Source organism: Lytechinus variegatus, chromosome 9 (assembly GCF_018143015.1).
Source record: "Lytechinus variegatus isolate NC3 chromosome 9, Lvar_3.0, whole genome shotgun sequence".
Taxonomy (NCBI): Eukaryota; Metazoa; Echinodermata; class Echinoidea; order Temnopleuroida; family Toxopneustidae; genus Lytechinus; species Lytechinus variegatus.
This window is the reverse complement of record NC_054748.1, coordinates 5,457,760-5,484,289: the sequence shown is the minus strand read 5'-3', so window position 1 is coordinate 5,484,289 and position 26,530 is coordinate 5,457,760. Positions and strand designations below refer to the sequence as shown.

Sequence of the window (26,530 nt, the reverse complement as noted above, 5' to 3'; positions counted from 1 at the left end):
ACGGGTTTTACCCCTCCAAACGAATCTAAATCGATTTTAAAGAAATCACATTTTATTTCTTTCCAGCATTCATCTTAAATGTTTCTAGAGATGTGAGACAAAAAAAGATAAACAAAATTAAAGCCAGACAGAAGGTCTAGGTTAATGAAAATACTTGAGTTTAATCTCATGTTTCATTCATAAATAACTTTAGTGGACACCCGATATTTTTAACCAGGGTTTAAACCATTAAAATTACTATTTGGCATATTAAACTATCCTAAAGTATCCAACGCCATTTCTCGGCGATTTTGTATTTCTTCCCTTTTAAAGACACCGATGGAGGAAAGCTTCAAAGATTATATATAAACAATTAAAGTTTTTAGTTTCTTCGGAATATGTTAAAGAAATTAAACAAATGAAAATATGTAGGCCTATGCATTAACGGGATTTATTGCTCTGATTGATCTCAAAAGCGGAACATGTTGTTTGTTTATATTTTCAACAAGACAACTTCACAGTAATGGGGTATTTCTGGCTCACCCTTTTTACAAAGAAAGTTTAAAAGTAAACGAATGTTTTATCCCCGTCAAGATGAAACAATTACGAATAAGTAAAAGGGGGATATGACAGGAACACACTGTGACAGAGAGAGAGGGGGGGGGGGGGGTGGTATGGCTAGTGAAGATTCCGTTTTGTAAACAAGCTTTTGACAATTGTGACAAGGACAGACTGTGACAGAGAGAGTGTGTTCCTGTCCTATCCCCCTTTTACTTATTCGTAATTGTTTCACTGGATAAAACATTCGTTTACTTTTAAACTTTCTTTGTATAAAGGTATTCGCGCAACCCATTACTCTAAGCAGTAAAGATTACCAAGCTGGTTGGAATCGACAGTTTTGTATTGCCAACATACAGGCATATCTGGCGGGTGTTTCACAAAAGTTTTAGCTCTGACATTGTCTATTGTAACAGTTGGCGGCAAGTGCTTCGTAGGCAATCAATAGCACAGATTTCACTGAAATTATCAGCGCTGAAAATTTAGTCAGTGCTTACAATCTTTTTAAACACCCTCCCATACTCGGGCAATTTCTAATTCGTCTGATGCCAATTCGTCCAATTGCCAACTCGTCTACTATCATTAGTTTTGCCAACAGTTCGTCCACTCACCACATGGTCTACTTTCATTTAGTCTAATGCCATTCCGTCTAATAACTAGCTGTCCCAATAGCCACTTAGCCCATGTACCCTGTGGTCTGATTAAACTAAAGTAATAATTGTGCAATGAATGAAAAAAAAGGTATCAGACCAACTGGTATTAGACAAAATGATGATAACTGAAATGGTGATTAGACGAAGTGATGATTGGACCAAATGCTTATTTGACCAAATGATTGTAAAGAAACTGTTGATGGACGGAATGATGTTAGTCTATATGAAGGTAGATCATGTGGTGAGTGGACGAGTTAGCAGTGGACGAATTAGCAATTTATCCCCAGCTCGTTCATAGAAGCAAGAAATGGCGTATATAGGCAAGATAAATGTTTTATGATAATATGTGTTTTATCATAGTTTAAAATATTCTTGAAAATATGACGTTAAGATTATTTGGATGAAGAGTTTTATATCAAGCCATAAATAGGCCTATAGATTAAAGAAAAATATTCATTTTTTATTTTAATGTTATGAATTTACTTTGTGAAAGATGTGGGTGGAAATGATAATCTGAGACAAAACGTCGTGTGAAGCTTTACATGTGCTCTTTTTTCTTTTCATTTACCAAAGTTCAATACTCTGTACCTCAAGAACTATTTAAACTATCTATAGACTATAAACTACAGTCTAATTCACATTTTTAAATGTTATCCAAAGTTTCATCGTCGTGTAATACTTATTAATTCCCTTGACCATAAAGCTATATCTCTATGCCTTGATGTGAATTATTTGTATGATAATTCATGCTAGACCTCTGGAGTTGTTTGATATAGCATGCATACAAAGTGTCATGTGTAAAGAAGTTAATACTTTGTTAACAGCCTTAACTAAAATATCTTTTATCCATTTTAAAATACCTTCAAGCAACTTCCACTATTGTTTGTATAACCAAACAGAAGCACATAGTAAAGAACATTCATCTTTATCATTCTTGCATACTTTTATGAAGACAGACATGCCCTGTTTGTGGTACTTTACAGGTACGTGCGTTCTTAATCTGTTACTCCTCGTCTTTTTTTTCTGAACAAGCAATCAATATTTTGTTACCAAACTACTGACGAATGGCAGCGTTAGCTTCTGACCGATTATTGTGTTTTAAGGCGCGGCTTATACTGGATCTTATGCGGAAATCCTTTTTTTTTTGGGGGGGGGCTCATCTTTTTTTAATTCGAGGACTCATCCTCTTCATCGCACGTTCGCTAAACCTTTTGATGTTACAGTTTGATTATTTATATTTAGACTTCATCCTTGGATGAGCATCTGTGGAGCACACTTGTGGATAATTATATTCAATTTGTCTTTGTCATGGGATTTTTTTTCATGGAACAAGATTACACCCTGGACCTAATACGTCCATGATATCACCGTCTTCTTTTATTTTATTGCTGGAACTTGTGCAATATCTGTTTACTTCCATATCGCCAAGAATATCATCCGCGATTGAACTAGAGCTCGAGTCGCGATCAGTTGTATGCCTTCGCCGGACTTTTTAGAATGCGCTGGAAATTTGCCACGAACTATCGTCGAAGGTCGAACTTTTTGTGAAATTGTGAACTCAAGTTCCTAATTGGACATTCAATCATTTTTAGATATATAGTGCTGAAGAGTGTTTCTATAAATCGTCAATTTCTTACATATAAATTAGATAACATGTCTCAAACCTCTTTTGTCTTTCTATTTGAGAGCCAAAAATCAAGTCCAATCATGTTGCATTCGCAATTAATGTTGCCGGCGTTAAATGTGATTGATCAATAAGTCCAACATAAAAACAAAATGGTCAGAATTAAAATAATCAATTTGAATCGTTTATGTAAAATGCACATTAATTTCAATCAAAGGCTGAACTGGAGTTGAGTGGTAGCATTAAGCGACCTAACCTTCACCCAAACAATAACAAAAAACACAAAGAACTGAACAGGCGCGTACGCAAGGGGGGGGGGGGTTCGGGGATTCAACCCCCCCCTTTTCGTTTCCTTTTTATTTATTTTTTTTGTCTCCCCAGAGGTCGGTCTGGTCAAGGAGTTATCGGGCAAGCGCCTGATAACTCATTGGTCTGGTTACGGACAGTTCCCCTACCCAATAATGTATATGACAGCAATCATGAACAGAATCTCATGTTTCCGACGAAAAACACAGAAAAAATTTCCGCTCGCTTTGCTCGCTCCATTTTATTATATCTTTTATTTCCGCATGTCGCCGACATGATCGCGGTATCGCCATTAACAAGGCTATACATGATTATCATGATGTATACTTATGAATACAAGTGAACCAAGACAAAGACATACGTTTTCTTACAAAATATGTTTTACCAATATGAAAACCAAAATGACGGAAAACGCTAAAATGTCGGTTAGCTCGCTCCGCTTGCTCGTAATAATTTATGAAATTCCATAAGTATCTAGTCTCCTGTTCAAGGCCGTATTATGAGTGTTACGAATAGAAGGACATGTAGCATCGACTAATACTTGATTTACTAACAAACTATTGACAAGAAATGTATGTTTTGACGGGAAAACGCGAAAATTTCGGCTCGCTCACTCCGCTCGCTCGTAATCATTTATGAAATTTCTTAAGTTTCTAGTCTCTTGATCAAGGCCATATCATGAGACTTACGAGCAGAAGGACATGTATCATCAACTAATATGTAATCATTACCAACAAGCTATTGAGAAGAATTGTATGTTTTGACGGAAAACGCAAACATTTCGGCTCGCTTGCTCCGCTCGCTCGTAATTATTCATGACATTTCTCAAGTTTCTAGTGTTCTGATCAAGGCCATATCCAGGCGCGTAGCCGGGGGGGGGGGGGGGGCGGTCGCCCCCCCAAAACGTCCCCAAAAAGAAAAAAAAGAAGGGAAAAAAGGAGAGGAGAAAAGGAAAAGGGAAGGAAAGGGAAGAAAGGTAGCTTTGTGTTTTTTCTATTTATTCTTTATTTTTTTCTCAAAAGAGAAACTCCTTCACTCTTCTTGCTTTAAATTCATATATGAATTTTGCTTCCGCGCTGCGCGCGGTTAAATGACAATATTGAAGTTCTCCATTGTTCCCCACCTTTTCTCTAACCCTGTTTTTCCACCTCAGCTATGTGCTTCTTGCCAGTTAAAGATAAAATTGTATATATTAGGGCATGAATTTGAGTAAGGTTAGGCCGAAGTAAATGTATGAAGTTATCTTTTTTTTTCAATTGATCGCGCAACTTCTGGTCTGGTCGGCTCCGAGCGGGTAAAATCTTTATATCAGTTTCTGCCGTCACCTCCATAAAGTCAGCTTCTCCCGATTTTCAGCTCATTACTATAAACAACCATAATTTGGGGGCAAACAGGTTCCTAATTTAAAAAGAGGAAGGTATGGAATTCGTGTCGTATTAAATAAAAAAGTACAATATTTTTTATTAAATTTTATTAAACTTCATGTCATTTCCCTGTCTACATTCATCTCCTGTCCTGTTTTGCGCCCTCAGTTTGAAATTTTGAATGACACTTCAGTTTCTTTACATTCAAAATGAAGCGCTTCAGGATAAGTCAAAAAAATTAATCATCTTTTATTATATAGATAGATAATTTCAATAAATCAAAGAAGTTTCAACTTTATGCGCACTATTTTCCTTGTAATGAAGTTCAATAATCTTAGAAAATCAAATGAATTAGAGACGATCGGGTATTAGAGATATCTACATTTGATGAAACGTCCGCCCTTTGAAATTTCAGAGTTTCATTGCTCATCGCGGGGAGGAATATCTTCCTTTACCAATCTTCTCCTCTGTTTTGCGAGTTAAAAATATGCACTGATGCTAAATTGTTTGTAATCAAATCTGATCTTTCCAAAGAAAGTTTCAATATATCTTTGAGAATACCCTTTTCTCGGGACCCTTTTTATGGCAAGAAAAATTGATAAATCACTTTAGCTTCCGCGCTTCGCGCGGAGTTATTATCATTTTAATTTCCTCCATTGTATACCTCTTTTGTGCGTTTACAATCACTTTTGAAAACAAGGTTCAAAATCGCAATATACTCAACCGAATTGGAGGTACTAGAGACAAGAGAAACGGCTCCTTTTCATTTTAATTTATGAAACACTAAAAGCTTCGCGCTTCGCGCGGGAGAACTCCCCCTCCCTGCACCGACCCCCAGGGAGCCTGCTTCGCGTGCATTTACCGCCCCCTCCAAAATGAAATCCTGACTACGCGGTTGGCCATATCATGAGTGCTACGATCCGAAGGACATGTAGCATCGACTATGATACCAACAAACTATTGACAAAAAGGTTATGTTTTCAACGCAAAAACGAGAAAATTTCGGCTCGCTCACTCCGCTCGCTCGTAATCATTTATGAAATTTCTTAAGTTTCTAGTCTCTTGATCAAGGCCATATCATGAGACTTACGAGCAGAAGGACATGTATCATCAACTAATATGTAATCATTACCAACAAGCTATTGAGAAGAATTGTATGTTTTGACGGAAAACGCAAACATTTCGGCTCGCTTGCTCCGCTCGCTCGTAATTATTCATGACATTTCTCAAGTTTCTAGTGTTCTGATCAAGGCCATATCCAGGCGCGTAGCCGGGGGGGGGGGCGGTCGCCCCCCCCCCCCAAAACGTCCCCAAAAAGAAAAAAAAAGAAGGGAAAAAAGGAGAGGAGAAAAGGAAAAGGGAAGGAAAGGGAAGAAAGGTAGCTTTGTGTTTTTTCTATTTATTCTTTATTTTTTTCTCAAAAGAGAAACTCCTTCACTCTTCTTGCTTTAAATTCATATATGAATTTTGCTTCCGCGCTGCGCGCGGTTAAATGACACTATTGAAGTTCTCCATTGTTCCCCACCTTTTCTCTAACCCTGTTTTTTCACCTCAGCTATGTGCTTCTTGCCAGTTAAAGATAAAATTGTATATATTAGGGCATGAATTTGAGTAAGGTTAGGCCGAAGTAAATGTATGAAGTTATCTTTTTTTTTCAATTGATCGCACAACTTCTGGTCTGGTCGGCTCCGAGCGGGTAAAATCTTTATATCAGTTTCTGCCGTCACCTCCATAAAGTCAGCTTCTCCCGCTTTTCAGCTCATTACTATAAACAACCATAATTTGGGGGCAAACAGGTTCCTAATTTAAAAAGAGGAAGGTATGGAATTCGTGTCGTATTAAATAAAATAGTACAATATTTTTTATTAAATTTTATTAAACTTCATGTCATTTCCCTGTCTACATTCATCTCCTGTCCTGTTTTGCGCCCTCAGTTTGAAATTTTGAATGACACTTCAGTTTCTTTACATTCAAAATGAAGCGCTTCAGGATAAGTCAAAAAAATTAATCATCCTTTATTATATAGATAGATAATTTCAATAAATCACAGAAGTTTCAACTTTATGCGCACTATTTTCCTTGTAATGAAGTTCAATAATCTTAGAAAATCAACTGAATTAGAGACGATTGGGTATTAGAGATATCTACATTTGATAAAACGTCCGCCCTTTGAAATTTCAGAGTTTCATTGCTCATCTCGGGGAGGAATATCTTCCTTTATCAATCTTCTCCTCTGTTTTGCGAGTTAAAAATATGCACTGATGCTAAATTGTTTGTAATCAAATCTGATCTTTCCAAAGAAAGTTTCAATATATCTTTGAGAATACCCTTTTCTCGGAACCCTTTTTATGGCAAGAAAAATTGATAAATCACTTTAGCTTCCGCGCTTCGCGCGGAGTTATTATCATTTTAATTTCCTCCATTGTATACCTCTTTTGTGCGTTTACAATCACTTTTGAAAACAAGGTTCAAAATCGAAATATACTCAACCGAATTGGAGGTACTAGAGACAAGAGAAACGGCTCCTTTTCATTTTAATTTATGAAACACTAAAAGCTTCGCGCTTCGCGCGGGAGAACTCCCCCTCCCTGCACCGACCCCCAGGGAGCCTGCTTCGCGTGCATTTACCGCCCCCTCCAAAATGAAATCCTGACTACGCGGTTGGCCATATCATGAGTGCTACGATCCGAAGGACATGTAGCATCGACTATGATACCAACAAACTATTGACAAAAAGGTTATGTTTTCAACGCAAAAACGAGAACATTTCTGCTCGCTCGCGGGTCATGACCGTATCAATCCCCACTTAAATTTTATTGTCTTACTTGCAGCGCTGAAAAAAAAGAAAAACAAATCATCACCTCCCCCCCCCCCGTTCATCACTTTTTAGAGACTGGGCGGGAGATTTAAAAAAAAAATCAGCTCGAACCCCCCCCCCCTTTCAAAAATCCTGCGTACGCACCTGGAACTGAACATCATAAAGTGTTTAAGAATTTTGTCATTTATTAAGGAGCAGGTTTATTTCGGAAAAAAAATTATGCTACGGCTTACGTTTGCAAATGAATAATCCTTGACTGATTTATAATTATTGACTGAATTCTATTACATAATCCAATGATACATGTACACAATAAATCGGGTTTTGTAGTGTACCTTATGATTTACATAATATTTTTGAAATTTACGTTTAGGTAAAAATTACATAAAAGTTATGGAGTTCCTATTGAACATCACTTTTTTACATTATTTCTGTAAACACTTCTCTGTGTGTATGCAAAGTTAACATAGAGATAATTACCACGAAATGATGAGGATTTCAATATCATGATCCTCAAACATGAGGAAAGCAGTAGTTGCAGTAAACACTGATTTCATGAGAAAGTCTTAATTGTCAGTATATCACCGAGGATCTAGATCTGGTACAGTTAAATTAACTGAACTTTGTGAAATCTTGAAATCTACGCTGAAAGAATTTCACACCGAATCCTGTGCTTATTTGCTGATTTCTCAGCAATTACACAATTTCTTCCAGAATCCTTTGGCACATGCGTTTTATTTGTACAAACAGACACTTTGGTGGTCATTTCACTGAATTCTGTACAAACTCATTTTGACATCGTTACCGAAACTAGCATTTACCTTTAACTATATGAACAGAAATGTATACTGAATGCATTTTAAGGTCACTATTTGAAAACAGGAAACTTCGACTCTGACACCGGAGCTCTAAATCCAAGGTTGCACCGAAACCGAATTCACTGGAATAAATTCGGACGGATTATGCCAAAATGTGTCCTGATTCGGTCCCCAGTCAAAGCAGTATCTCCAGAATTGACTGACTAGCATACACCGAATGCCTCCCGGAATTCAACCGAATTTAGTCCGAATACGTCCCAAATATCAAATATGAACGGAATAAAATGTATGTCTTGCCCACATTTAGGAGCATTTTGGAGGGTATTCGGCTGGTTTTGAACATTTCAAAACAATTCGAATCCTCCGAATAATTCTGTATCCCTCTCAAAATCTCACGCATTCTGGGATGGAGAACAGAGTATTCCACAATCCAGCCAATACGTGTATTTGGAAGGATTCGCAACTGATTCGGTTCAGGTGTCACCCGGCCTAAGTAAATTTTAAACCATATAAGTGCATGCAAAAGTGTAACAAGCAGACGTCACAATGCCAACTTTTAGTCTTTCTTAAGAGCTCCAGATACAGTTTAATTACCAAAAGACGACATGGACGAGGGCGAAATTTCTATTCATCTAATAAAATGTCAGGGCGCCTTAAAGTCTATGATATGGTGATCAAAAGTCAAATGTACATTATAAGGACAATGTGTTTCTTAATCCCGACCTATCGTTGGAGAACGCGAACGCTTTAATATTTGCGACGGCGGTTGATTTTGGAAGAGACTTTTGGGCCCGTCGTCATGGTCGTAAACTCGTGTCCTGCGATGCAAATTGTGTGACATGAGATTTTTTTTTTCGTGTCGCATCTGGAACGAAAACATTCAATCTGCGCTTCGTGTGCAAAATTGTGGTTGTTACTATCGTAACAGCGATATATCCGTTTTAGGACGACTTTCCAAAGCCACATTTGGTTCCTCCCAGAGCTCGAGAGGCCTCCCGGGGGCCTACTTCCATTGAAGAATGGATACCAGGCGCGACCACGCGTAAAGAGGGAAAAGGTGGGCAAGTACGTTACGCACAGTCCTATGTAACGTTATAAGGGTATCAAAAACGATGTTTAAATTACTGAAAAATGAGGATATGTTTTCAATACTTGTAGGGTTTCTTTCACAAGCTAAATACTTGTTAAGAGATGCATTTTTATAATCTGGAAAAGCCTTGTTTTCCTTGTTTAGGATGCTTTTCGAAACTGCATGGTCGTGCCTGGTATCCACTCATCAATGGAAGTGGTCCCCCGGGAATTCGAATCTAATCCCCCATTTCTGGGGAAAGTAAAGCATAATGCCCATTACACTGCGTGCTAATGGCATATCGTTTGTGTAGGAGTAAACAAAAGACTATGATGTACAATCAGTCTTCAAAACCAAGTGTATGTTTAAGCGTTAACTTTTGTGTTAGGGGACCTTAATATTAGCTCCGTGAGGATTGCGAAAGAGGCAAGTATCTAAAGTCGAGTACGCATTAGTCACATGTACGCATTAACTGTGGAAAACAAAACACAATTGACATCAGCGTTCAATTTTATATAGATCGGCACTAAAAGGCTAGTGGTCGATGTTCTCGTAGATATATCTGGGGGAACGAAGGCTCCAGAAGTTATCAATTTTGATATTCATATTACACACGAACATTGAAGTACCAAGGCACGTGCTCATTAAGACATTCAATAAAAAATTGAGGCAAAATTTTATTCCTCAATATTAGAGGGATCAATTTGAAAATTCAGGTCGAAAAAAGCTTAAATCAGTACACACCAAACATAATATATCAAGACGCAATTACAGTCTTAAGTAATACTCGATAACTAAGGTTTAAGGCAAATCAGTAGTGATCAATAATACTCAACTCCTAGCATGATGCACCATGATAGTCTCATAATACAATAAAAATCAAAAGGTCAATGAAATATATTACAGTTTTGAGTTATGAAATAAAAACACAATATTAGGTGCCACCATTGTTGTTGATGATGCACTTATTATTAGAGTTTCAGAGCTTTATAATTTTCAGTAAAACACTAATTTCTTTTTTTTTAAGATAACATTGTCGATTGCAGTGTTTGTTCATCCAATCAAATATATACCTCCGATGCAGCTTTTTTATTTTCCTACAAGATTGTTGTTACATGTTTTGATCATTTTTTTAGAACAAAAAGTTTGGCAAACATGGGGATTAATTGTTCCAGGCAAAAAATCCTTTCATAATACTTTTGAATCTGATAAATGTTATTATTAGAATTGAAGACCTGATTGAGTGAAAATATTCATATTCGAGAATAAAACGCAGCATAAGAACATGTAATAATACATCAGAAAGCTCCTGATATCTTTCAATCAATGCTACATGTGAAATGTAAAACCTAAGGCTATGATATTGATTTTGAGAATGAAATGTTCAAAAAAATAATCTAAGTTATATGAGATCCTCCATTGCAAACACGATGAAGTGTAAAAAATGATGAAATTCAATCTTTATTAGAAAATGTGTTCTTACAAACAAGATATTATTATACACATAGAAGATAACACAAAACACATTTTTCATGCATACGTTGGGCATTCACAATATACTATTCCTTCTTTTGCAATGAGTACTAAACGTAGACCAAGTAAACTTTACTAATGTAATTATATCAGACGTCTGGTTGCAGAAAAAATATAATACAGGCTAGTTATGTCACGTGACTTGCATGTAATGACCAAATGAAAAGTGGACTGGCCCAGAGGCAAAACATAAAATATTGGCAAACATGTGTATTGAACGATGATATACCCCATGTGCATTTACGTTTCAGCGGATTTTATTAAAATAATGTAAATGACATCATTACTGCCACTAACGCACTATTGTGTTACTTTTGCTATGCTCTGTGATTAATGTGTTTATCTTAATGTAATAACTGTCATCATGCCGTATCGTTGTAGGTTGTGTTTATATATTGTAGGCCCCTTATAGGCATATACGCTATACGTTTATTGACACATGCATTCTGCTGTCCAAACCTGTTGTAATTCGACTTCAAGCTGTGATGTGTTCTTAATTTTTCAACCTAAAGACACTCGATATGCTCTTAAGTTAATTAAAATAAAAATATAAAATCAATTTCAGACTTACAATATACGGCATGAAAAGAGAATATGACTTTTAACCGTGTTTATGAACATGTCAATCTCTGTATAATATATATCGGCCAATTTATTAAGCCATGAGAGATGTTGATTAGGGAAAATACAAAGCACAAACTTAATGACCGCGATTTGAATGGTAATAAGTACTTTCAAAACTGACTTGCTAAAAATTGTGGTTTCGACATCAGAGCCCCGTCTTTCAAAGAGTTACAATTGATCCGATCAATCTCAAGTATATGGAAATCCATCAATGTCATAATTTTTTTCAATAGGAAATTTGCACAATGTCCTTTGAAAACAAAGAGAAGCATACTGAATTGTCAAGAAAATAGTGAACGTAGGAATATACATAATTTGTAGAAAATATTTTGAGCAAACATGCATTTTAGATTTTGACGTTGCTGGCTTTCCATATTTACGATTGATCGGACAATCGTAACTCTTTGTATAAGACGGAGCCCAGCGATTTATACACCACGCGAAGAAGTCATTGTGGTCAGGATAATAATAATAATAATAATAATAGGCATTTATATAGCGCCATCTATCTAGAAATATTCTATTCCGAGGCGCGTTGTTATTATTATTATTACCCCGGCTTTAGCTCGAGCTGCCTCTCAGCGCTCATGCATTCAAGGAATTAATCCTGCCGGGTACCCATTCACCTCACCTGGGTCGAGTGCAGCACAATGTGGATAAATTTCTTGCTGAAGGAAATTACGCCATGGCTGGATTAGATCAACGAGTTTTCGACATCGCAACGGGGACGGATTCTGCATCATATAATAGATCTATTAAAATGCTCGTCAAGTCACATTAAACAGCTGATAGGCCTTTGCCGAAAGTTGGTCGACCGAGGCAAAGCGCTGTGGCACAGTGGATTAGTCTTCTGACTTTGAAACAGAAGGTCGTGGGTTCGAATCCAAGCCATTGCGTAATTTCCTTCAGCAAGAAATTTATCCACATTGTGCTGCACTCAACCCAGTTGGGATGAATGGGTACCCGGCAGGATTAATTCCTTGAATATGAGCGCTGAAAGGCAGCTCGAGCTAAAGCCGGGGTAATAATAATAATAATAACAACGCGCCTCGGAATAGAATATTTCTAGATAGATGGCGCTATATAAATTTATATTATTATTATTATTATTATTATTATCATTATTATTATTATTATTATTATTATTGTGACCGTCTTAGGATTCCGAGCTGACAAAAAAATGCAAATATTTAGATGTCCAGAGTCCATGACGAAACTACGGTATTGATTCACCATTTTTGACAAAAACCCTTTCACACGGTAACAAAAAAAATCTTAATTTTGAATGATGATTTCAGTAAAAAATAAGGTTAATGACGAATTATCATCACGTGTGAAACGTCTCTTCGGAATTATCATATTTAACGACTTGTCGGATAAGGCCTATAATTACGGTGAACAACTACATTGATTCATTATGTATAACGACCACTCTGAGTTATTTTATTTTTTATTTATCAAACGCCCTTTCACACGGTAAAAATTCGTAATTCAATTCAATTTTATTTATTTCACTTCCATGAAACAAACACAAGTTGTATACCATATATAAACATAAGTATTTGTATCTGTTGCAAAGAAACAAAAATAATAATACACATGTTGTGAAAAAAAAAACACACAATTTGGGCAACACATTGGAGGTTTTAAGTAAGTATACTATTTTTCGATAGAAATTAAATTAAGATGGAAATGGAGGGACCCACTAAAAAGTAATGCTTGTACAATGTGGGCCCCTCGAAAAATAGATAACACAGCCAATAACAAAGTACAAATACAGATATATGTAATCAAATGAGAAAAAAATGAATAAATGATAAATAAATACGAAGTTATCAAAAAATATAGTTTGTATAGGACAAAACAACCCGTCCTAAAATATCCCCACCCCCCTCCCCTCGAAAAAGAAAAGAAAAAGGGGAGAATGCCCTGATAGGATGGATGGGTGCTGCTGAACGTAGATAAAACACATGCAATCGTGGACTCAAGCAAACTGGATTCAATGATGAAGTAATGTGAATGATATTCCAGTAAAAAGTAGGGCTATAAAATGTCAGCACGTGTGAATCCAAACTAGAATCACGAACGCTATCACAATCACGAATTCAAATTGTACTCTGGAGGTGAATTCCTATCAAGTTTCACTTTGATTAAGGTACGAATTTGTCCGTGTGAAAGGTGCGATTATTCTAAGGACGAACTGCAATCCTCATTACAATGATGATTCAAGATTCACGCGTGAAAAACCCAAAGACTGGTTTGTTGTGAAAGGCATATGACAATAAATTGTATGTGCTATGATTTCGAAATCTCGCCATTGTTTGATATACATGGATTAACCGTGTTTACCGACACTTCGGAATTATTATGTTGAAAGACTTCTCGGATTAATTAGGTTAAACCACTACATGGATTATTTCATTTATACTGATCATTCTGATTTATAATGTTTAACAACCACTCGTATTATTATGTTTAACGACTACTCAGACATATTGGCCCGAATTCACAAAGGTGGTTTCGTTTGAAACCATTGAAAACCACCTTTGTGAATTCGGGCCATTATGTTTAGGGTGCCAGGTAAAAATGGCAGAGGTAAAAATGGCAGAGGTAATAATGGCAGAGGTAAAAATGGGAGAGGTAATAATGGCAGAGGTAAAAATGGCAGAGGTAAAAATGGCAGAGGTAATAATGGCAGAGGTAATAATGGCAGAGGTAAAAATGGCAAAGGTAAAAATGGCAGAGGTAAAAATGGCAGAGGTAATAATGGCAGAGGTAATAATGGCAGAGGTAAAAATGGCAAAGGTAAAAATGGCAGAGGTAAAAATGGCAGAGGTAATAATGGCAGAGGTAATAATGGCAAAGGTAAAAATGGCAGAGGTAATAATGGCAGAGGTAAAAATGGCAGAGGTAATAATGAAAATTATATTTCATTAATATTTTCTATACACCAAATAGAGGAAGGCTGCTCGCAAATGACGTCATCATTGAAATATAAAAGTATAGCTTTTTAAATCTTTGATTGATTTCCTAAAACCTCACCATTATCATTTTATTTTTTCTGCTATTCTACAATGACTTTTAACCGAGGTTGAACTTCTCCTAAATTAAGTACAATTGCGATCAAGAGTGTGCTTCAAATTTGAATACTAATACAGCGATTTGACATGAGAAGGCTGTCCATGAGAGTACAGAAAAAAATAAGATATTCTAGCCAAAAGATTATCAATTCGGTGCAGACGATCTATCTATGATTTTAAGAATGTCACCCTTTCCATTATTTTTATTTTTTTAGAACCTTTCTTAGTCAATCTATGTAGGGCTTACATGCGGGGGCTTTATGATTTTTTTCATGGGGGTTGAAGACTCATTTTACCTATACCATTATGACCTCTGCCATTTTTACCTCTGCCATTATTACCTCTGCCATTTTTACCTCTGCCATTTTACCTCTGCCATTATTACCTCTGCCATTTTTACCTCTGCCATTTTTACCTTTGACATTTTTACCTCTGCCATTTTTACCTCTGCCATTATTACCTCTGCCATTTTTACCTCTGCCATTATTACCTCTGCCATTTTTACCTCTGCCATTTTTACACCGAGCCATGTTTAGGCCCCCATTCCACAATTGGAAGACCTTTGAAGGATCTTTGAACATGTTGAAAGACCAACAATTGGGCAAGAGCATTCTCCGAGATCAATGAAATGTCTCTGTAGAATGGCCCCAAAAGACACCTCAAAGAACCCCAAAAGACAGATTGATATTTCTTTTCTTACTGGGCTTTGACTTGTCCTTTAGAGATGTATCAATGGTCTTTCAGCGACCCTTTTAACGATCTGTAACGAGTATTTCAGGGATCTCCGCAATTATCCTGAGAGACTGTCAAAAGATGGACAGACTAATAAGAATTTTTAAAGCCCATCAAGAGACCACCGAAAGACTGCTGAAAGATTTAGAGTAACACAAATACGTGGATTATAATGTATCACGACTACTCAAACTGATGATGCATCACGACTACATGGATTTCTTATGTATGACAACGACATTCAACCTTTAGACTTGGGGAGAATGACGTAGATATAAAAAGAACCCCCCCCCAAAAAAAACCCCCAAAAGTTCCACGTCACTATACTCTTGTGTAAAAGTGAAATGTTAGATGAGAGTAAAACATAACTCACATCATGGAGCCTTTTCTACCTTTTCACAGTGGCTTGAAGCTAGGATTTGGTTTCTGTTTCTTATCCAGATAAAATAGTTGATAGCTGTTTGGACCTTTATTTGAACTGCACAGGAAAGCGATCACGATTATTAAAGTCAACCACAGACAGATAATGATTATCTCCGCGATAAACTACTTATGAATAATCGTAATTTTCCGAAAGTGAAAGTAAAATTGACATAATTATCATCTCCACTTTCAGTAAGAAATATTACACTCAATCACAGCTATCAAGATGACAAAACTTACATGATTTTGCATTAATGAAACCAGTTAAGCTCTTATAGTGATTCCATAATGCCGCATCATGATATCAGGGAAAATGTATAACGATTTCCCCTATTTATGTCAATGTTGCGAAATTGCATATTCATACAAATAAATCTAACGAATTGTAATGATTAGATTTCGCCTTCATCTTTGTGTATGCGAAGCTTTATAATAACTAAAATTATTCAGTAACATCTACAAAATTTCTATGGGTATTAATGTCGATATTTGTACAACAAGGAAAGTAAAAATTAAAATAAATATGAAAAAACAATCGTCATTATTTATTGTCTTTTCATAATTTCATTCACGGTGCAAGGAGTTAAGGACGGGTTATACGCCATTGGTTTTGGTTTGTCGTGGCTTAGTGGTTTTGACTCTCGCCTTTCAAACAGAGCGTCATGGGTTCGAATCCTAGCCATGGTGTGTTTTCCTTCCTTCAGCAAGAAGTTTATCCACACTGTGCTGCACTGGACTCGGGTGAGGTAAATGGGTACCGACAGGAAGTAATACCTTAAAAAGCTGTGCGCTCCAGAATCGGTAGTCTAGCTTTTAATTATGGCCGGGGTAATATAAAAGCGCCTTGAACACTTAACAAGGTAGTCCAGATTGGACCTTGTTGTTTAGAAGTGCCCTTTCCCAAAGCTAACTTAGAGGGCACATGTCTCCCAATCTCTAATCAGTGCCAATCCACTTGTTGGGGAGGGAAGATGAGTGGGTTGGTGCTGATTAGAGATTGGGAAATATGTGCCCTCTATGTTAGCTTTGGGAAAGGGCACTTCCAAACAACAAGGTCCAATCTAGACTACTAACAAGGTGGATACGTACTCTATACAATTCCTATATTATCGTTATTATTTCATTAAAAAAATCATGTTATTTAGAATGAATTATTATACTTCGTAAAGAAAAGAAAAGAAAAGAAAGAAAAACCGTTGTAAAGTCCATGTTAATGATCCGAGTACAGCAGCTTGTGTCTGTGCTAGTCTTGTGAGAAGGCCCACTTGTTGATCAACGTTTCAATTAGGGTCTGTGCCTGCAGACTACTCTCTCTCTCACAGTGAGAGAAAAGTGAACGCGATCGTCGCGAAGATGAAGAATTTGTATCGGTACTATTGTCTTCAAACATTGCATGGCCCAGACTTTCAGTATAGTGACAACAATTTCCAGAAATGGATATCAGCATTAGAGACTGTCATATTGGCTTCGTTATTTTTTTTTACTTGAAAGACATCGAAGTAACTGCTACAAACACCGGACATACAGTGCAGCCCAGAACCCCCCCCCCCCCCGGAATTCAGTGTAATTTTTGGTAGCACCAATTTTCCATTCCTCTACCTCAGTCGTGTGTGCACTCTGAACGTTGAGATGAGTGTCAAATGAAAGAGAAAAAGCATACCTTTCCATTCATGTACATTTTATCAAACAAATTTATGATCATGATAAGGAAAAAAATGCACTGAATGCAGTTTACAAGTTGTATTAGAAAAGAAAATTCATGCAACCTATAAATATATTAAGTCATAAGCCTTGTTTATAGTTCGTGTTAAAATCATGGTAAGCAGTGGAAAGCACATACTTTCTTCACTTATATCTGTGTGTTTCCCATGTTTAATTCTTCCCTCACGTTTCATATCCAGTGTGATTTGATGGTGACGAAAATTCTAGTATTTTTTATTATAGATTTCATAGTTTTGCCATAATCATGACGCATTATTGGTGCACATATTTTTAAACCTCAAAGTGACCTACAAAAATAAATTGAATGACTAATCATACATTTGCGTAGTGCAATTTCCTTTTACGCTGGCTAAGAGCTGTTTTTACTTAAAGGACAAGTCCACCCCAACAAAAACTTTATTTAAATAAAGAGAGACAAATTTAACAAGCATAACACTGAAAATATCATCAAAATCGGATGTAAAATAAGAAAGTTATGACATTTCAAAGTTTCGCTTCATTTCACAAAACAGTTGTATGCACATCTCGGTCGGTATGCAAATGAGGGAACTGATGACATCACTCACTATTTCTTTTCTATTTTTATTACATGAAATACTTTATTTTTCTCGTCATTCTCATGTGAAATGAAGTTTTATTCCTCCCTGAACACGTGGAATTCAAATATTTTAACATTTTGTGCTTCAGGCAAAGAGGTCTTAATCGTCAAATTCATAAAAATGGAAATATTGTATAATTCAAACAATAAAAAAACAAAAGAAATAGAGAGTGACATCATCGACTCTCTCATTTGGATGTAACTGGCTCGTTCATATAACGTTTTTGTTAAAAATAAGCGAAACTTTAAAATGTCATAACTTTCTTTTTTTACACCCGATTTTGATGACATTTTCAGCATTGTGCTCGTCTGATTTTTCTCTATTGATTAAAATCAACATTTTTTGTGAGGTGGACTTGACCTTTAATTACACACAAAACTTTCTTAACTAAAGAGCGGTTTTTTATTGAGATTTGAAGATAGTTGATAATGATAATAATAATAACGGCATATTTACCGAGGTTAGTAGCCACTTTAGTTCCGAAAACTGTTCTCCCAACGGGCATCAGTGTCCTTTGGAACGATTATTGAAGTGTGGGTGCTGGTTTGCAAAAAATCACAAGCCCCTCATTTAAGTGGTTATCGCTCCAAATGGAAGGTGATTTTGATAGAATTTCGACATTTTACCATAAAACCTGATTTCCAAGGGTGCTTTACGCAGCACAACCATCAAATGGGGAGAGGAGGTGTTTCAGCACCCCTAGCATCCTCGTTCCCCATGTCCATGTAATTACACTAAATCAAACTAAGTTACGGGGGCTTGCCTCCCATACAAGCTTCGCTTTTCTTGGCAAGCCCCTCCGTTCTGTTTAATAATATTATTATAGTCAAAGTTACTTTAGTTTGCATTAATTCTCATTGTTTATACCTTATTTCGATTGATGTTGTACTTTAAATTTGACTATGTATTGTTTGATTTTGTTGTGCTTTGTGAACGGAAAGTGAATAAAATCTAAATCTAAATCTACACTGTAAAAAATGAAGCGCTAATTTAGCACTTACAGTGCTTGTATAATGACTGCACTACGAGTGCTCATTTTCTAGTTTAAATTTGAACTAGCAGTTACAGTGTAGTCACTATACAAGCACTGTAAGTGCTAAATTAGCACTTTTTTACAGTGCAATTACATGAACCTGGGAAGCGAGGATGCTAGGGTGCTGAAACAACTCCTCTCGTCCCCATTTGATGGTTGTGCTGCGTATAGGACCCTTGCTCAATTAGCACTTTTTTTTACAGTGTAGTAAGTAAGAGACTGAATTTCTCATGTCAATTGACAGGCAAGTGTAAAAGAGCGATTGACATTGAAGTGTGACTTTTGTTTTTTTGATCATAATTGTATGCTCCTGAAACGCAAGGGGTCTTCCCACCGGACCAAGTGACCATGAGTCCGAGGTTAGGAGAGCATTACGTAGACAAACACATGGAACCTTCTGTCTCGTAGACTCTCGAACCCGTAAAATCTGAAGTCGGGTTTAACTTAAACTCAGTTTTAAAGATTTGGTTTAAATATGGGGAAGCCAAAAGTATCAAAATTTGTATTAAGTTGTATGTTGATAGTGAAGACAATCATCTATTTATACTTCCTACACAATTATGAATGATTTGAGAGCCAAATAAGCTGAAGTATGATATCTCTACTGTTAGTGAATATGTAAGGATTGGCTGTCCATACTTAAACCACAACGTTTAACCTGGGTTTAAGTTAAACCCACCTTCAGAACACGGGCCTCGGACTCGTGGGTCCTGTCCTAGCGCCAGGATCATTATATGTTGTTTTAGATTTGACAAGAAAAAAAATGAAGGTGATTTCGGTCCTGGAAAACTTCATATGTACGAAAACGGGTTTCCCTACAGAAATTAGGTAATTTTACTTACTTTACTCCTATTTGGGGTATGTACGAACTCTTAATGTGGTGCTTCTTAAGGAGAACACGCAGCAGCCACACCAAGGTAAATCATGGGCATGCAGCTTCTCACGGCCATACTTAGCGCACACAGGCCTAATGACAATGTATTGGCAGTAGTTTTTCCTTTTTGAAAAACCAGTACACATTCTATTCATTCATCTGATTACATCAATACAGAGAGTAATCGAATCAGAGAAGCGAGACTCATTCCGTAAGCTAGACCACGTGAGGGCGCTGTCCATCCAGACGTCTTCAGGTCAACCTATCTGGGTGTCATTCTGTCAGTTGAAGAACACATCTTGGATCCTCCAGACTAGTTCAACCGCGGTGAGTATCGCTTAGGGTAAGGTGGGACCAAACTCCCAAAATTAAGGTTATTTGGAAAAGATTCTAGAACTTAGTAAATGTATTGAAAATGCCAGTCAAATCACAATGATCTGGTGATAGGTCTTTGTCAAAGATTTGTGAACCAGAACAGCTATTTCGTCCTAGGTTTCGTAGCTGACGAAAAAAAATGCAAAATTTCCGACAAATGCTGCTTTGTGGAAGGGCATTTGACAATAGCTATTATTTGTTCTTGATGAGGCGTCGTGCATGTTGGACAGTGGCGTAGCTAGAATTTTTTCCCCGGGGGGGGGGGGGGGCACTGGGGGGTCCTTGCTTTTTCAGGGGGGGCACCGGCCATTTTTCCGGTGTGTGTGTATGTGTCCACAAGGGCAGATCCGATCGACTTTCGCCAATAGGGGACGGGGCCCGAAATTATCTTCACCTATATCAGTCACTTCTTAGTTTTATTCTTATAAAACAACATAAACATAAAATAATCTCATAAGCCTTATAAAAAGTGCGAGCGTGAGCGATTTTTTTTTACTTTAATGTATTTTTTCCTGAAAATTTAATTTTCTGGGCAATGTTATGTGTGATCCTGAACAAGATTCGTATGTACCCCCAAGCGCGAACAGAAATTTGTATCAACTGTTCTAGCATTATCGAAAAGGGACCTGTTAAGGACTGCTTACAGTTACCCACGAAGACGGTATATATTTTAACAATGCGAGCGCGAAGCGCGAGCAAATTTTTTGACATTCCGACCTAAAATAAAATGGTCATTCTAAGCACTTTTTGTATTAATTAATGGGATAAGTATGTAACTAAACAATTGATGCGAGCGCGAAGCGCAAGAGGAAGAAATTGAGATTTTAGACCTAAAAGCGGGACACTCTATTCATATTTTGTAAGTCATAAATAGGATATAGTCAATTGGGCATCATTAATAATGCGATCGTGAAGCGGAGCAGACAATTATTGACATTCTGATGTAAAACTGGATAATATAAAGAACATGCAGGCTATCGCGCATGTTTTATATTTAGACCTAAAATCTGGCCATTCTGAATACATCAGTTGTTTAATGGAACATTATGGAATACATGTAGACAATATAAACTTGGCAAATCAAACAATGTGACCACGCAGCGTGAGCTTAAAATGCTGATATGTAGACCATAAAACGGACATTTTACAGAGCACTTAAATTTGTAAATGAAAAAAAAAATAATGAAAGCTCGATGTCCGAGCTCAAATATGTTTTGCATATTGACTACAAAACTTGCTCCACATCAGCCTATTAAACAAGATATGAATCCCATCGAACAGGCAATTATGGCGCGAAGCGCCAGCAAAAATTTTATATTGTAACATGAAAAGATTTTTTTTTTTAATTGCAAGTCTTCCCCTCACATTATTTCATTCACTCGTCTTCCTCCTCTTATTTTCCTCTTCTTTTTTCTTTTTCTTTTTCTTTCTTCTTTCTCCTTTTTTTTCTTTTTTTTTATGCTCTGCCAATTTTTTCTGGGGGGGCACCTGGGGGGGCACCTGGGGGGGCACACCAAATATCAGGGGGGCACGTGCCCCCCAGGCCCCCCCCCGTAGCTACGCCACTGATGTTGGAAGCGAAAAACTCCTATCACATCAGGTCGGAAATCTTCCAAGTCACTGGTTGAAGCGCAGTGGAAACCCAACCATGGGCCTATCCACGGAGGATTATCTATTGTTACTGGGGGTGCTGTGACAATGCTCAGCACCCCCAGTAACAATAGGATTAATCCTCCTTGGATAGGTCCATGAACCCAATCATGTAGCCACACTACCAAACTCCGTTGCAATGGTTGTCGATGACATCCTGATGTAAAATGGTTATATAAAAGTAGATTGGGGGTTTCCCCATAATGAAACACGGTTCCATGGCATTTGCCTAGGCAACAATTGCTTCGCTCTAGATAAATTCCACACAGGAATGACAAACTTCACCGCTGGGTTTAACACTATACCCTACTCTAAACGTAACATAACATCTTTTCGCAACCCTGACCCTATATCTTAGACGAAATTAAGCCTGGGGGTGTTTCACAAAGATTTAGTATGACTTAGAGTCGCACTTAAATACCGAGTTGCGTACGGTATGAAAGGCTTGACCGCATTGGTCAGATCGTGTAATGAGGACGCGCACTAATGCGTATCATGTACGCGTCGGCATTTAAGTGCGAAATAAGTCATACTTAAATCTTTGTGAAACACCCCCTTGGAGCAATATTTTTGCAGGAGCAAATATCGTGTTACCGGATTAAACAAGGTTAGTGTATCTCGTGAAGAAAATATCAAGAGTGCGAAACCATCGATCATCGGTTAAAACGAAGACGCAGTGTTGCATTGGCAATGATCCTGAGGGAAGGAGGAGTGGGTGTGGCAAGGCATTTATCTATATACATGAACATTTGCCACTCTTCACCCAGGTGTCGCCAGTGGGTACCCGGTAAGAAGGAATTCCTTGAATGCTCGAGCGCCCGATCAGGGCAACCGTGCTAAGGCTGGGTTAATAACGATGATGATGATGATGATAATAACAATAACAATAATAATTAATAATAGCCAATTTTTATAGAGCGCTTTTCCCAGAATACCTCAAAGTGCTTTACAGCACATTATTAAAACTTCAATCCCACACGAAAAGTGCACAATTTCCACTCCCTGAGGAGTTCCTTGTATTCATTATATATGGCGCTGGCAAATTTTGAAATATATAATCTTTCGCATATTTCCGGGTACCCATTTAGCGCCTGGGTCGAGGGTGGCAAAGTGAGTGCATGTAATAGTATGCAACGCTTAGAAACATTTAAGCGGTATATAAATGTTGCATATTATTATTGTTATTGATATACAAACATGTCCTTATCGAGTCACTCAATTTTCATGACAGAAATTCACACCGGACGAGCTGTTTAACTACGCCGATCCGTATCCACCCTCTGTGACCTTTGCCCTGTCAAATCCGACCACCAACCTCATGTCCGCCGATGCGTTCGTCCAGTGCATGGTTGTCGTCCACGAGGGATCCTCAGCAAACTACCAGGATGCTGACGTCACCACTTTTGTTCAGCTGGTGGGTGACGTCACCGTGGCAAAGAGTGGCCAGTTCCAAAGTGTAAGTTTTTCTCCAATTTGCTGTCAGAGTCATGTCCGCTTAACTGACACACTGGACTAACTACCCCGTCACATTGGTTAAGATTATTGGAATAGTCCAAGGTCTTCACCACAGCTAGCATTGGTGACAATATATATAAATGTTCTGAAGCAGAAGCTGTTCCAGGATTTTACAAAGGGGGAGGGGTGAGGTATCATTTGCTCAGATAATTTTGACAGGTTTAGTGACTGCAGTACGAGTGCTGATTTTCTAGTTTAAATTTGCAAAAAAAAAATCAGCAATCGTAGTGCAGTCATTATGCAAGCACTGTATGTGCTAAAATACAACTTCATTTATACAGTTTAATTACAATTACAATACTATTTCGTAACGGTTCCCGCTATAAAACAGTGATCATCCGCGCTTCCATCAGCATGATTTACATGACCCTGCCAGATATCAATGTCGACATACGTCGACGGGTACATTAACGAGTATGACTGAAGTCAAGTAGGATTGGACCTGACCTCATCAGTCTTCCTTCACGACCTTGGCAAAGTGTCACACAAAGCAGCGGTAGCATTGAAATGCGCATACGGTGGATCAACGGGAACCTACTTGAAACATTCATTTTTTACATCTTGCCTACAGCAATCACTTGGACGGGCATCTGCAAAACGTCTACCAATGCTGACTGTACCTCAAACTGTGGTTACCCCGCCCTCTAGTGATGGATCCGGTCAAACATCCATGTCATTACATTCCTCCCAGATATCATCAGATTGCACCTCCGTGTCGCCGCAACCTGTTCCGGACGTCGACCGGAAGTCGGTGGTGCTGTTGAACTCGTATGACGCACAGTCCGACACGGCGAAAGCCCGCTTTGAAGATATCTACGTGTCCTACAAAGCTCTCGCCGAACTCTGCTTGATGCTGCAAGCTTCCATGACTGGATCCAGCGAAAAAGACTGGATGACCTTCGCAACCAAGATTGGTCTATCAGTGGAACAGGTTAGCAGTTATTCTGTACATGACGTATTTTAAGCAATAACCTTTTCAATTGTTGAATGCGGTAGCTTAACTATTATTGGAATCCTTCAGTTAAGACAGGAATGACAAGTTATTCATCTTGATATCGACTACTTTGCCATAAAGCTTAGCGCTCACTATGCGAACCGATGCGATGCATATTTTTTATGATCGCATTTTAGATAGAATGTAAAAGTTATTATTTCATTTGAAGTTTGGCACAATAGGCCTATTAGGAATAGTAAAAATCATAATTTTGCTCTGCGGCAAGCCTTGTGGTAGCAGGAAAGTCCCAATCGGCTTCAACGCGCAGCCGATGATGACGTCATTACTATTTGAATTTGCTTTTATTCTTACACGGACGTTCGAACAAGACTACATTTCTTCGGGAGGGTGCACGTGCACGCCAGTGCATCCCAGCCTACGCTCTTGATTCATCTTTTTTCTTGTGCTTTCCTTCTTAGGTTGACAGGATGTCCGACCGTTACAACTTCCAGTCCCCACTTTCCATCATCCACCTCTTCTTCGGCACATGCCCGGCGGCGACGTCCTGTTGTCCGTCGACGTCTCCCCGTGAGAAAGCTCGAGCACTACTCGTACGCCTCATCTCTGTCTTCCAGGAAATGAAACGAGACGACCTGACCCACGTTGTCCGGCGCGAGCTGACGCGCATCGACCAGGAAATCGACCGATACAGCAAGTTTCTCTTCGAAGGCGGCCAATTTGAGATTAGAACAAACGTGGGTGGCGCTGTTACCACGAACCGGACACGTCCGCGACACTCGTTCAGCGACGGGGATGTCACCGTTTTGACACCCTCAGCAGAGAGCTTTAAAGGGAGGCTAAATGACATTGTCTGCTGGTTCAAGAGCAAATCATCTGGTAAGTGCATTACTATGTTTAATTTCAAGTTACCTTGAACGCATAGACTTTGCATTTTTTGATGCATCATCCGGAATGTAGATGGGACATGATGCTAGGAGTCAATTGGGTGGCACTATAGTTTGCGCCAGTTCGCGCCAATAGCGAGAGGTACCGAGTGGCGGGTAGTGGTTCAAACTACCATCAAGATGGCGCGTGTTGGTGCGTAACACTGTAACATTGCGTAATATCGAATTTGGCGCGACTAAATTCTGAAACATTTAGATATTTTTGTCGCGCCAAACTCAATATTTTGCGCCGTTAAGCGCCACCACGTGCACGCCATATGAGAGGCGATTTGTACCACTGCACGCCATTAGGTCATGTGTAGGCACCTTATTAGCAACTCTAGGCACCACCGCTCCTTTGAATTGGCGTGAATTTGTGCGGGACAGTGGACGCCTAGCAAAACATGGCCGTCGTTTGGGATTCTTTATATAGACTTTGCAACATACTGTACGTGGATCATGTTCACACTCTCTCTGTCTCTCTTCGATTGCAGATGTCTTCAAATTCACTGGAAGTAGTAAGGAAACGACTGCGGAACAGATCTACGAAGTCCCGAGGTCGAATTTCAGCGTGTTTGAAGACGGGAACACGTATGAAGCACTCGTCCCTCTCAAAGGGCGGAAAAACTCGAACAGCGATAAGAGGAAAGAAAAGGCAAAACAAAATGAATATAATTAAAACAGCAAGTAGAGGGTAACGATCTGCATTACAAGCTTCTCTTGTTCGAAGCATAATCGATATTTCACTCACTTAATCACAACCGAATTATGAAAAATGACCGTGTGAGACATAGATTATGCTGCAATCTTCCTGAAGACGGACTTGAATATTTGCAAAATGCGTTGCTTAGGTTATTCATATGAATTTGATGACTTGCAGAGAACATAGACGATGGTGATTGTATTGTTGTTATTGTGTATTGTAGGAATCAAGGGAAGTCAGCAGTGGCGAACACTACTGAATCTGACAAGAAGATAGATTTAAAAAAAAAAAAATCATATGAAAGCAAACTCTCCTATGGCAGAAAACTTGGAGACTGAGGGAAGGGGCTTCTTGGGTATAGCGGCATGCTTCATCGGCTTTTGTTCTCACATCGGGTCGTCGCATCTGATCGGACAATCGCTAAACCTGCGCATCGGAGGAAAGGGCCAGCTAAATTCTCTGAATATTGGGTACAGTTTACACGACCATTCGATAATTTACGCCAAACATCGGGGAAACTGGATCCGACGTTTCGGGATTATATTCATCGGGGACCTTTTTCTCGAATGGTCGGATATACTCGATTGCCCGACTCGACGC

The 26,530-nt window shown here is 38.3% G+C and overlaps 1 protein-coding gene across 1 annotated transcript in view; it reads left to right on the top strand.

Annotated features, from left to right (window-relative positions):
- LOC121421240 overlaps positions 1-25,906 on the top strand; it is a 50,085-nt gene extending 24,179 nt beyond the window's left edge. The window contains exons 3-7 of the mRNA XM_041615903.1: positions 19,987-20,136; positions 23,066-23,290; positions 23,921-24,280; positions 24,763-25,180; positions 25,722-25,906. Of these exons, the coding sequence (XP_041471837.1) occupies positions 19,987-20,136; positions 23,066-23,290; positions 23,921-24,280; positions 24,763-25,180; positions 25,722-25,906 (1,338 nt within the window). The remainder of the gene's footprint in view (positions 1-19,986; positions 20,137-23,065; positions 23,291-23,920; positions 24,281-24,762; positions 25,181-25,721) is intronic.
- Positions 25,907-26,530: the final 624 nt, after the last annotated feature.